Raw genomic sequence first — 14,309 nt, forward strand, 5'->3', positions numbered from 1 at the left:
TGCATTTCATTGGTTTTGTATCTATACTCGGCACAATGATAATAAAGTTGCATATAATCTAATCTAATTCTATCTCATGTTGTTATACCTGTGATGTTGCTGCAAGAAAGTTTTTCATTACACGTGCATACCTGTACTTGAGCATCTGATAATAAACTCCACTTTAACACACGTGACTCTGAATGTGTGACACTCAAATTCTTCAATATCTACAGTGCAGTGTTCCTTCTGCACCACACTTTTTCTTTTACAGGTTTAAGCACACAAAAATATACAAAATACAAGCGTCAAGTATTTACAAGAAAGTGAACGTGTTCAAATGAAAATATGTTAAACAGCCAAATCCCTGTGTGTGGTGGGGGGAAGGGGGCCAGTGGGCACCATTCCTGGAAATCCTCGACTGTACCCATGGTAACTCCATGCTCCCTCAACAAAGAGAGCCGGGCATGAACATCCTCGAAGGGGGGCAAAGAGTCGGCCTGGGCTCTGGCAGATACCTTCACTGCTTTCTACATGGACTGTCATGGTCTGGTCCGTCGATTCTTTATTCTGGCTTTTCCTGTTTTTCCTCGTTCCATTAGGTGCCTTAATTGAAACACCTGATTCTCGTTTTGGGTTGGCACATAAATACCTCTCAAACCAAGGATTTCCGGCTGGACTGTCCCCTTCCCCTTCCTTCTAAGTCCTCGCCTGCTACCTTCGTCTGCCTCTTCGTCAAAATTCCCCGTCAAGTTAACCCGCCGGAGAGAGACTGGAGACTTGTTGCGTCAAGATAAGGAACAATCTATCGCTGACTTTGGAGCTGTCCCTTTGTGTGTTCATGTTTAGCGTTCTGTGTCTGGAAGAATCCCAGCACTATGTTCTGTTCCCAAGGAGGGGTCCCGGCTTTGTGTTCTGTGTTCCTGTGTTCCAAGTTCCAGGCACCGTGTTCCAGTCCTGTCCAAGTCAAGGCTTCGTGTTCTCGTCCTGTGCTGGATCGTCCCCATCCAAATCCCCGACAGTTACCTCGGCAGTCACCCAGCCGTGCGCTCCAAGGAGGAGTCTCGGCTACATACCGAAGAGCCGAGCCAAACCTAGTCCAAGAGCCACGTTCTGCCCAGGAGTTACCTCGCCCAGCCCAGAGCACGTCCAAGTTCCTCGTCTAGCTCAGGACATGTCCACAAACCTCGTCTAGTCCAGGACATGTCCACGAACCTCGTCTAGTCCAAGCAACGTCCAAGAACCTCGTCCTGTCCAAGTCAAGGCTTTGTGTTCTCGCCCTGCCCATGTGCCTCGTCCTGTGCAAGAGTTCCACGTCCAGTCCTGTAGCCACGTCTTGTCCTCGCCTAGATCCGGGGTACACACCCGAGTGAAGACACGGATTAAGGGTCCCTGTCCGGTCTCTGGCTCGAAGTCGTATCCCAGACTCCTAGTTCCAAGTTCTTTGTCTTGGTCCCGCTTTCCTAGTCTTAGTCCTAGCCCAGGCCTGGTGTTCTTGTCTCTTCCAGGGCATGTGTCCATGTCCAGCGTCGTTTCTTCCTGACTCCCCTTGCTCTCTTGATCAACTTTGTCCTGTTCCAAGTACTTCAGTGTCTGTGTCTTGCATTTGGGTCCGCTCCCAACGCTCCCTTATGACATGGACTTATGTATGGTCATCTTGGCCAAGCTCACCAGCAGATCTACCGAAGGACCTCCCCATTCTGTACTGAGTGCCTGCATATCAGGATTGCGGGGCTGAAGTGCAACCAAAACCTGAGGAACAGCCCCTTCGAATATTCAAATAGGGGCAGTACCTCTCACACTCCATATAAATGTGGTACACTGACTCTTCCTGGTCACAGAATGGACAGGTGGACAGCGCCCCAGTATTCAGGGGAAGGACCCTTGTATAAAGAAATTTCTCCAGCCGCTGGGTGGTAAAAGCAGACCGCCAAGGCGTGTCTAGTCTGCAGTCCAAGGCAAAGAAGTGAAATGTAGCCCTTACAAGAACAGCCTCTGTGCATCACGAAAAGGCACTGTGAGCTTCACACCATGGGCACTACTTCATGATCAGTTATAGAGGAAGGCCCACCACCCCTGGATCCAGAATCCCTCCCAGAGACAGGTCCCAACGCAGGTCATGGTAGATCTCCCACTCACTGCCACCACCCGGTACCGTATAATCCGATCTCGGAGCAGACAGCCCACTGATTCTCCTGGAATTGGAATGGAGGGCGCGAGCCGTCCGGGACATGTTCACCTCTACACACTTGTCACCCTCCCCAGAAACTACATTAGCAGAGTTCCCTCTCTCCTCATCTACTGAGACACCCACCTTATGAATAACTGCGCAGGGTAGTGATCTGGGGCTATTCCGATTCCCCTCATCCACCGGGACCGGAATCTCTCAGCAGGGCACGGCCTCGATTGAGGCAACAGTTTGAGAGACTAAACCCACCGATGACTCTCCACTCACAGGCGATCCCTGTTCTCCAGGGATTTCCTCCTCCCCAGAGGATGGGTGCTCTGGGCACACAGTCTCAACCGAAGGCAATTCTGCTTCCTCACGTGCCCTCTCTAAAATGGCGTCGCTCACCAGCCTGGAGGACAAATGCTGAAGAGAAGCCACACCGCCGGAGGACCCTTGTATCGCAGGGCTATCCTCCAGCTCTGGGGGTACATAGTCTGAGTATACGGCCTTAACCGGAAGTAAATCCTTTCCCTCGAGTGGCCCCTAGATTGCAGACACAGAGGACACATCTCTCCATATCTTCAGACCACAGGGGTGCTGCGGCACGTTGACCTCTATTTCGGAGGCGCCCCCAGACTCAGGCACCACTTTCCGTACCCCGATCTCCCCAGGCCTTTGTTGAATCTCAGACACCTCCTGCCCCTTCTCCTTCTGGGGAGAGGCCCCGAGATGGTTGTTCTTTTTCTTGGCCATCATACCCATTACCTGACCCTACCCCTCACCGTCATCCGCGCCCCGCCCATCCCCGACTTTCAGCACCACTGGCAGGTGGGGGGGGGGATGGTGTTGGGAGGGACGGCTGGGGGTGAGGAATAGCAGGAGTAGGGATAGGTCGGGAAGGCTCAGCAGTGCTGCTCTATGAATCCAAAGTGAAGATAGCAGCCTTCGAATATGCCCAAAGTCCTTACAGGCACGTCGTCGCGGTACTGTAGTAATGCCCCTCAAATTGCACCTGAAAGCTTCCATCTGCATCCCCACCCCGTTCCAGTTGCACCAGCAGGCGGCACTGAAATGAGGAAATGTGATCAACCCCCCGCGGAGATGCCCTGTACCGCACTGGGGTTGTATTTGACTGTACCAAGAGAGCACAGCCGGGGATGAGGACCGCACCAGGGATATTTGGGGTGGGCGTCGGAAAGAATAACCAACTTCACAGGCACCAGCATCCGCTCCACCGTCATGGAAAGCCTACTCACGGCCAGGAACATATCTGTCCCAGACCGACGATAGAATATGGTCTTCCCGTTCAATTTTGTAGAAGCAACGAGACGAACACGACAAGCATTGGCTTTTGAAGTGCTATTCTTACTGACTGAAGTTAGTACAGCACACTGCAGAGCGTTTTCAAAGTCAATAATTAGAATGGGTAATTTCTCGCTGTCTGTAACTCCAGAAGCCACAGCCTCCGCACACGACTGATCGGTCAGGGCATCAAAGGTTATGGCGAGAAAGCAGGTGTATGGGGTTGTTTGGGATTCGGGATCAGCCATGATGGAATGGTGGGGCCGACTTGATACGCTGAATGGCCTAATTCAGCTCCTAAGTCTTGTGGTCTCATGGACTTGGATGCCGACATCTAACAGCTGCAGCCCGCCATGACGAACACGCCCCCGCTGGGATAATACACAGCTATACAACCAAGGGAGCACCAGCAAACTGTCTTTCAAAAACAACAGGTCGGAGAGCGGAGGGAAAATTGGTGTTAGCTGTCAACAGACAGGGATGTCCTTGTGAAAAAAACAACTTCAGCGCTGTCCGTGCAACTGCGAAAACCAAAGTCGAAAGACGTCTTCCCTCATCGCCCTAGGATAGACACTCCAAACGGGAGGGATTTTTCGCTGTTACAAGACGGAATAAATCCGTCCCCGCTGCAGACAGAGTTTAAGAATGGAACCTTCGCAATCCGTCAGCTGCAGAAACGACTCAGCGTTCGACACACGAACCAAAAACTAAACAAACAGAATCCTTCCGGGAAGAGCCACTGCTCTAGTCCACATCCAAGATGAGACTCTGTTCTCCCAAAACTTCTGGTGGTTCTGAACCTGTTCTTTCCGATTGTTCCGCAATTTTCCAACTTTAGGAGGGAGAGCTCGTGCAGTGTGACTCTCTCTCAGTACCACCCGTCCCGCAGTGTGACTACCCTCAGCACTGCCCCTCACACAGTGTGACTCTCCCTCAGCACTGCCCCTCACACAGTGTTATCCTCCCTCAGCACTGCCACTCACACAGTGTTATCCTCCTTCTATGGAGCTTCACGTTAAACTTCCGATGTAGGAGAGCGTTGGTGAAACACAGCGACGACTTGTTGACAGCAAAGCCGAAAAAACGATAAATTACGGTATTAATCACACTTTTTTTCCCGATACGATCACAGCAATCAATAGCCTGTAACTTCCCTTTCGCAGTTGATATTTGAACTGCCTGTACGGCGTAGTATTTTTGCGGTGTGAAGTCTGGGAAATACAGAACAGTTGTGACGTGGCCTGTAAGGGTCGAGTCGAGTCATCTGGACCTGGTCCTGAGAGCGAGGAATGAACCAATGTTTGGCTGTTGCTGGAGCGACTTGAAGGCTATTCGATGAGGTAGAACAGAGGCGATGAGAGCCGAGGTGCGGCAGGGATGAAGCGGTGGTGCCCGGGTCCAAGCCCGAGCCCGAGTGAGTATCGAAGCGGCAGGGTTCGGGTCCGAGAGCGAGGAACAACCCAAAGTTTGGCAATGATCAGGATGTCGGAGCTGGAGACAAGGTTCAGTTCGCTGCTCCGCGACATATCTCAAGATTTTATATATTCTGCATACTTCGGTAATAAATGTACTTTGAACTTTGAACTATGGGAGCTAACTGCTGATGTGTGATTTCAAGAATTCAATCAGCCGAGTTCTGAGGACTACCCAATCCCCGTGGTTTCACGCATTTCCACCATGTCAGCAAGACTGTGAACCAACACTGTTGAGTTGTCACTGACTATTCTTACCGAGCCGGTGATATCTCTGTGAAGCTGTTCACCAATCAGCCGGGCTCTCACCCCACTGACCCACACGTTCCATGGGTGAATGACCCAATTCCCACCGGTTAATCTTGTTAAAGCTGCTTCCACTACCCTGATCAGAGACTGAGTAATGGAGAGAGGTTAAACTGGTTGGAACATTCATCATTGAAGTGTATCATACAGGATGATTGCATTGAGGTGTATAAAATCATCATCGATATAGATAGGGTAAAAGTTTGCAGTCTTTCTCTCAGAGTTGGGAAATCAAGACCACAGAGGCACAGGTTTAAAGCGATGGGGGAGAGATTTAATGGGGACTCATGGAGCAATTTCTTCTCCCAGAAAGTGAACAATATATAAGACTATAAAACCAGAAGACACAGAAGTAGAATTAGGCCATTCAGCCCATCGAGTTGCTCCACCATTCTCTCAGGACTGACTTATTATCCTTCTCAACGCCATTCTCCTGCCTTCTTCTTGTAACCTTTGAGGTCCTTACTAATCAAAAACATATTAACCTCTACTCTAACTACACCTAATGAATTGGCCTCCACAACTGTCTGTGGCAATTAATTTTACAGATTCACCACACTCTGGCAAAAGAATTTCCTCTTACTCCGTTCTAAAGGGATAATTCTGATTTGGAGGTAGTGCCCTCTGGTCCTAGACTGCTACTGGAGGAAACGTCCTTCCCACGTCCACTCTATGAGGAACAAAGTGCCAGAGGAAGTTGTTGAGCCAGGTAGATTAACCACATAAGGACAGGGACACGGAGAGGAGATGTTTAGAAGTATATGGAGCAGAGCTGGACAAATGGCTACATGAAGGGTCTCAGTCCAAAACGTTTATTCCCCTCCAGAGATGCTTGCTGACCTGCTGAGTTCCTTCAGCATTTTGTGTGTGTTGCTCAAGATTTCCAGCATCTGCAGAATCTCTTGTGTTTGTGAATAATTTAAATTGGAACCTTGGTCAGCAGGAAAAAATTGGGCTGAAGGGCCTGTTTATGTTGTACGATTCTGGCTCTGTCAGCTGACCAGCCGAACACACAGTCCAGCCCCCTACTCAGCCCTGAGTACCCTGGTTAGTGACACACCGGCCGGACTAGAGGAAAATCGGGGATTTGCTGCCCGAGCTGCTGCTGATTTACCTTGAAGAAGTGGCAGGAGGAAGTACACCTTTCCAATTGTTCTCAGATCCAGCATATTCTGTCAGTTTTCCGCCCTCAGACTGAAAAAAAATAGTTACAATGAATCTCCTACAAACTGACATGGTTCCAAGATCCGTGCGAGACAAGAAGTTTCCCAAATTGTTCCAAGCTATTCCCATTAGTAATCCCACACACTACTAATTCATTCGTTTTTAATGCTGTATTGGACTTTTTAAAGGGAGCTTTAAGAAAAAGGACACACGGAAGAGGAACTGGGCCCCTCTGAATCAGAAGGGAACAGGGAAATGACAGGAAATGGTGAAGGAGGCATTTGGCACATTGGACAGTATTCCTCAGGACAATGAGAACAAAAGTTAGAACGTTATCTGTTCAATGTGTTGGCAGACGACTTGGAGCATTTTGTGCTGATCTGGTCATCCAGCTACAGGAAGAATATCACTAAGCTGGAGAGAATGCAGGAAAGATTCACGGCGATGTCACGAGGATTTGAGGGTTTGAGTTATAAGGAGAGACTGGACAGGTTGGGGTAATTTTCCCTGAAACGGAGGATGTTATTAATGACTATCAACCGTGAGGTGAAAGATTGCAGGCTCAACTGAAGATCTTGGTCCAACCTTTCATTGAGAGGGCTATAGAACTCATTGTACGGCCTGTCTGACAGTGTGGCATTCCGTCAGTACTGCCCTCTGACAGTGTGACACTCCCTCAGTGCTGCTCCTCTTACAGTGTGACACTCCCTCAGTACTGTCTCTCTGACAGTGTGACACACCCGCATTACCGTCCATCTGACAGTGTGACACTCCCTCAGTAATGTCCGCCTAACAGTGTGACAACCTGTCTGTACCGTCTTTCTGGCAGTGTGACACTCCCACAGTACTGTTCCTCTCACGGTGCGACAAACCCTCAGTACCGACCCTCTGACATCGTGACACTCCCTCAGTACTCTCGTTCAGACAGTGTGACAAAACCTCATACTGTCCCTCTGACAGTGTCACACTCCCTCATTAACATCCCTGTAAGAGTGTGCCACTCATTAAGTACGGTCCCTATGACAGTGTGACACACACTCAGTACTGTCCCTCTAAGAGTACGACAGTCACTCAGTACTGACGCTTAGAAAACGTAACATTCACTCAGTGCTGTCCCTCTGACAGTGTGACACTCTCTCAGTACTATCCCTCTGACAGTGTGAGACTCCCTCAGTACTGTCCCTCTCACAGTGTGACGACCCCTCAGTACTGTACCTCTGACATTGTGACACTCCTTCAGTACCGTCCCTCTGATAGTATGACACTCCCTCAGTACTGACGCTTAGAAAACGTAATATTCACTCAATGCTGTCCCTCTGACTGTGTGACACTCCCTCAGTACTGTCCGTCTGAAAGTGTGACAATCCCTCAGTGCCGTTCCTCTGAGAGTCACACTCTCTCAGTACTGTCACTCTGACAGTGTGACACTTCCTCAGTACAATCGCTCTGACAGCGTGACCCTCCCTCAGTACTGTCCCTCTCATAGTGAGCAGCCCCTCAGTACCGTTCTTCTGACATTGTGACACTCCTTAAGTTTCGTCCCTCTGACAGTGTGCCACTCCCTTAGTACTGTTCCTCTCAAGGTGCGACAAACCCTCAGTACCGACCCTCTGACATCGTGACACTCCCTCAGTACTGTCGTTCAGACAGTGTGACAAAACCTCATACTGTCCCTCTGACAGTGTCACACTGCCTCATTAACATCCCTGTAAGAGTGTGCCACTCATTAAGTACGGTCCCTATGACAGTGTGACACACACTCAGTACTGTCCCTCTAAGAGTACGACAGTCACTCAGTACTGACGCTTAGAAAACGTAACATTCACTCAGTGCTGTCCCTCTGACAGTGTGACACTCTCTCAGTACTGACGCTTAGAAAACGTAATATTCACTCAATGCTGTCCCTCTGACTGTGTGACACTCCCTCAGTACTGACGCTTAGAAAACGTAATATTCACTCAATGCTGTCCCTCTGACTGTGTGACACTCCCTCAGTACTGTCCGTCTGAAAGTGTGACAATCCCTCAGTACCGTCCCTCTGTGTGACACTCTCTCAGTACTGTCACTCTGACAGTGTAACTCTTCCTCAGTACTGTCACTCTGACAGTGTAAGTCTTCCTCAGTACAATCACTCTGACAGCGTGACCCTCCCTCAGTACTGTTCCTCTCAGAGTGCGACAACCCCTCAGTACTGTTCTCCTAACATCTTGACACTCCTTCAGTCCTATCCCTCTGACAGTGTGACACTTCCTCAGTACTGTTCCTCTCACGGTGCGACAAACCCTCAGTACCGACCCTCTGACATCATGGCACTCCCTCAGTACTGTCGTTCAGACAGTGTGACAAAACCTCATACTGTCCCTCTGACAGTGTCACACTCCCTCATTAACATCCCTGTAAGAGTGTGCCACTCATTAAGTACGGTCCCTATGACAGTGTGACACACACTCAGTACTGTCCCTCTGAGAGTACGACAGTCCCTCAGTACTGACGCTTAGAAAACGTAACATTCACTCAGTGCTATCCCTCTGACAGTGTGAGTCTCCCTCAGTACTGTCCCTCTCACAGTGTGACGTCCCTCAGTGCCGTACCTCTGAGATTGTGACACTCCTTCAGTACCGTCCCTCTGACAGTATGACACTCCCTTAGTACTGACACTTAGAAAACGTAATATTCACTCAATGCTGTCCCTCTGACTGTATGACACTCCCTCAGTACTGTCCGTCTGAAAGTGTGACAATCCTTCAGTGCCGTCCCTCTGAGTGTGACACTCTCTCAGTATTGCCACTCTGACAGTGTGACACTTCCTCAGTACAATCGCTCTGACAACGTGACCCTCCCTCAGTACTGTCCCTCTCATAGTGAGCAGCCCCTCAGTACCGTTCTTCTGACATTGTGACACTCCTTAAGTTTCGTCCCTCTGACGGTGTGCCACTCCCTTAGTACTGTTCCTCTCAGAGTGCGACAACCCCTCAGTACCGTTCTCCTAACATCTTGACACTCCTTCAGTACTATCCCTCTGACAGTGTGACACTCCCTCAGTACTGTTCCTCTCACGGTGCGACAAACCCTCAGTACCGACCCTCTGACATCATGGCACTCCCTCAGTACTGTCGTTCAGACAGTGTGACAAAACCTCATACTGTCCCTCTGACAGTGTCACACTGCCTCATTAACATCCCTGTAAGAGTGTGCCACTCATTAAGTACGGTCCCTATGACAGTGTGACACACACTCAGTACTGTCCCTCTGAGAGTACGACAGTCCCTCAGTACTGACGCTTAGAAAACGTAACATTCACTCAGTGCTGTCCCTCCGACAGGGTGACACTCTCTCAGTACTATCCCTCTGACAGTGTGAGACTCCCTCAGTACTGTCCCTCTCACAGTGTGACGACCCCTCAGTACCGTACCTCTGACATTGTGACACTCCTTCAGTACCGTCCCTCTGACAGTATGACACTCCCTCAGTCCTGACGCTTAGAAAACGTAATATTCACTCAATGCTGGCCCTCTGACTGTGTGACACTCCCTCAGTACTGACGCTTAGAAAACGTAATATTCACTCAATGCTGTCCCTCTGACTGTGTGACACTCCCTCAGTACTGTCCGTCTGAAAGTGTGACAATCCCTCAGTGCCGTCCCTCTGAGTGTGACACTCTCTCAGTATTGCCACTCTGACAGTGTGACACTTCCTCAGGACAATCGCTCTGACAGCGTGACCCTCCCTCAGTACTGTCCCTCTCATAGTGAGCAGCCCCTCAGTACCGTTCTTCTGACATTGTGACACTCCTTAAGTTTCGTCCCTCTGACAGTGTGCCACTCCCTTAGTACTGTTCCTCTCAGAGTGCGACAACCCCTCAGTACCGTTCTCCTAACATCTTGACACTCCTTCAGTACTATCCCTCTGACAGTGTGACACTCCCTCAGTACTGTTCCTCTCACGGTGCGACAAACCCTCAGTACTGTCCCTCTGATGGTGCAACATTCCCTCAGTACTGACGCTTAGAAAAGGTAACATTCACTCAGTGCTGTCCCTCAGGGAGTGTGACACCCCCTCAGTACTGTTCCTCTGATAGTGTGAACTCCCTCAGTACTATCCCTCTGACATGGGACACTCCCTCAGTACTCTCCCTCTTATAGTGTGACACTCCCTCAGTACTGTCCCTCTGATAGTGTGACAACCTCTCAGTACCGTACCTCTGACATTGTGAGACTCCTTCACTACTGTCCCTCTGAAAGTGTAACACTTCCTCAGTACCATCTCTCTCACAGTGTGACACTCCCTCACTACTGTCCCTCTGACAATGTGACACTCCCTCAGTAATGTCCACCTGACAGTGTGATAACCCATCTGTACCGTCTTTCTGACAGTGTGACAATCCCTCAGTACTGTCCCTCTGACAGTACCGAGGGAGTACTGTCCGCCTGAAGTGCTGTCTCTCTCACAGTGTGACAACCCCTCAGTACAGTCCCTCTGACATCGTGACACTCCCTCAGTACTGTCGCTCTGACAGTGTCACACTCCCTCACTACCGCCCCTGTAAGAGTGTGCCACTCATTAAGTACCGTCCCTATGACAGTGTGACACACATTCAGTACTGTCCCTCTGACAGCACGACATTCCCTCAGTACTGACGCTTAGAAAACGTAACATTCACTCAGTACCATCCCTCTGACAGTGTGAGACTCCCTCAGTACTGTGCCTCTCACAGTGTGACGACCCCTCAGTACCGTACCTCTGAGATTGTGACACTCCTTCAGTACCGTCCCTCTGACAGTATGACACTCCCTCAGTACTGACGCTTAGAAAACGTAACATTCACTCAGTGCTGTCCCTCTGACTGTGTGACGCTCCCTCACTACCGTCCGTCTGAAAGTGTGACATTCCCTCAATGTTTGCCCTCTGAATGTGACACTCCCTCAGTACTGTACCTCTCACAATGTGACACTCCCTCAGTTTTATCCCTCTGACAGCGTGACCCACCCTCGGTACTGTCCCTCTCACAGTGAGAAAACCCCTCAGTACCGTACCTCTGACATTGTGACAACCCCTCAGTGCTGTCCCTCAGAGAGTGTGACATCGCCTCAGTACTGTTCCTCTGACAGTGTGACACTCCCTCAGTACTATCCCTCTGACATGGGACACTCCCTCAGTACTCTCCCTCTGATAGTGTGACAACCCCTCAGTACCGTACCTCTGACAGTGTGACAACCCCTCAGTGCTGTCCCTCAGAGAGTGTGACACCGCCTCAGAACTGTTCCTCTGACAGTGTGACACTCCCTCAGTACTATCCCTCTGACATGGGACACTCCCTTAGTACTCTCCCTCTGATAGTGTGACAATCCCTCAGTACCGTACCTCTGACAGTGTGAGACTCCATCACTAGTGTCCCACTGAAAGTCTAACACTTCCTCAGTACCATCCCTCTCACAGTGTGACACTCCCTCAGTACTGTCCCTCTGACAGTGTGACACTCCCTCAGTAATGTCCACCTGACAGTGTGATAACCCATCTGTACTGTCTTTCTGACAGTGTGACACTCCCTCAGTACTGTCCCTCTGACAGTGTGACACTCCCTCAGTACTGTTTCTCTCATAGTGTGACAACCCCTCAGTACCGTCCCTCTGACATTGTGACCCTCCCTCAGTACTGTCGCTCTGACAGTGTCACACTCCCTCATTACCGTCCCTGTAAGAGTGTGCCACTCATTAAGTACTGTCCCTCTGACAGTACGACATTCCCTCAGTACTGACGCTTAGAAAACGTAGCATTCACTCTGTGCTGTCCCTCTGACAGTGTGACACTCTCTCAGTACTATCCCTCTGACAGTGTGAGACTCCCTCAGTACTGTGCCTCTCACAGTGTGACGACCCCTCAGTACTGTACCTCTGACATTGTGACACTCCTTCAGTACCGTCCCTCTGACAGTATGACATTCCCTCAGTACTGACGCTTAGAAAACGTAGCATTCACTCAGTGCTGTCCCTCTGACAGTGTGACACTCTCTCAGTACTATCCCTCTGACAGTGTGAGACTCCCTCAGTACTGTGCCTCTCACAGTGTGACGACCCCTCAGTACTGTACCTCTGACATTGTGACACTCCTTCAGTACCGTCCCTCTGACAGTATGACACTCCCTCAGTACTGACACTTAGAAAACGTAACATTCACTCAGTGCTGTCTCTCTGACTGTGTGACGCCCCTTCAGTACCGTCCGTCTGAAAGTGTGACATTCCCTCAATGTTTGCCCTCTGAATGTGACACTCCCTCAGTACTGTACCTCTGACAATGTGACACTCCCTCAGTTTTATCCCTCTGACAGTGTGACCCACCCTCGGTACTGTCCCTCTCACAGTGAGACAACCCCTCAGTACCGTACCTCTGACATTGTGACAACCCCTCAGTGCTGTCCCTCAGAGAGTGTGACACCGCCTCAGTACTGTTCCTCTGACAGTGTTGCACTCCCTGAGTACTATCCCTCTGACATGGGACACTCCCTCAGTACTCTCCCTCTGATAGTGTGACAACCCCTCAGTACCGTACCTCTGACAGTGTGACAACCCCTCAGTACCGTACCTCTGACAGTGTGAAAGTCCTTCACTAGTGTCCCACTGAAAGTGTAACACTTCCTCAGTACCATCCCTCTCACAGTGTGACACTCCCTCAGTACTGTCCCTCTGACAGTGTGACACTCCCTCAGTACTGTCCCCCTGATGGTGTGGCAACCCATCTGTGCCATCTTTCTGACAGTGTGACACTCCCTCAGTACTGTCCCTGTGACAGTGTGACATTCCCTCAGTACTGTCGCGCTGACAGTGTGAAAAACCCTCATACCGTCCCTCTGGCAGTGTGACGCTCCCTCATAACCGTCCCTGTAAGAGTGTGCCACTCATTATGTACAGTCCCTCTCACAGTGTGACACTCCCTCAGTACTGTCCCCCTGATGGTGTGGCAACCCATCTGTGCCATCTTTCTGACAGTGTGACACTCCCTCAGTACTGTCCCTGTGACAGTGTGACTTTCCCTCAGTACTGTCGCGCTGACAGTGTGAAAAACCCTCATACCGTCCCTCTGGCAGTGTGACGCTCCCTCATAACCGTCCCTGTAAGAGTGTGCCACTCATTATGTACAGTCCCTCTGACAGCGTGACACACCCTCAGTACTGTCCCTCTGAAAGTATGATACTCCCTCAGTACTGACGCTGAGAAAACGTTACATTCACTCAGTGCTGTCCTTCTGACAGAGTGACACTCCCTGAGTACTGGCGCTGTGACAGTGTGACACTCCCTCATTACCATTTTTCTGATAAATTGACACTTCCTCAGTACTGTCCCTCTGACAGTGTGACACTTCCTCGGTACTGTCCCTCTGACAGTGTGACACTCCCTCAATACCGTCGCTCATGACAGTGTGACACTCCCTCATTACTTTTTCTCTGACAGTGTGACACTCCCTCAGTACTGTTCCTCTAACAGTGTGACACCCCCTCAGTACTGTCCCTTTGTCAGTTTGACACACCCTTCGTACTGCCCTTTTTTCTTACAATTTAATAAAAGTTTATTTATTTTGCATATACAGAAGATACAGACAGCCAATATTTACAAGACAATCAATATACTCAATGGATAAATGGTTACTACTGTCTATAAAACAGTCATCCCCCCAGGTGGCCCACATTCCCGGACTCCCCCCATTGTACCCATTGCAACTGCCTGCTCCCTCTCCAAGGAAAGACGGGCAAGAATGAATCGTCAGAAAAGTAGTCTGCAGTCTGACATTCCATTAGTAATGTCCTTTATTATCTGACAGTGTGACTCTTCCTCAGTACAGTCCCTCTGACAGTGAGACATTCCCTCAGTACTGTTCCTCTGACAGTGTGACATTCTCTCAGTACCGTCCTCGTGACAGTGTGA

At 50.0% G+C, this 14,309-nt stretch overlaps 1 protein-coding gene across 3 annotated transcripts in view; it reads right to left on the reverse strand.

The window, feature by feature from the left end:
- LOC140201665 (myelin-associated glycoprotein-like) overlaps positions 1-14,309 on the reverse strand; it is a 117,408-nt gene that overhangs the window by 25,434 nt on the left and 77,665 nt on the right. For all 3 annotated transcript variants that reach the window (XM_072266128.1, XM_072266129.1, XM_072266127.1), the window contains exon 2: positions 6,344-6,423. In XM_072266128.1, the coding sequence (XP_072122229.1) occupies positions 6,344-6,398 (55 nt within the window). In that variant the 5' untranslated portion in view covers positions 6,399-6,423. The remainder of the gene's footprint in view (positions 1-6,343; positions 6,424-14,309) is intronic.

Source organism: Mobula birostris, chromosome 8 (assembly GCF_030028105.1).
Source record: "Mobula birostris isolate sMobBir1 chromosome 8, sMobBir1.hap1, whole genome shotgun sequence".
Taxonomy (NCBI): domain Eukaryota; kingdom Metazoa; phylum Chordata; class Chondrichthyes; order Myliobatiformes; family Myliobatidae; genus Mobula; species Mobula birostris.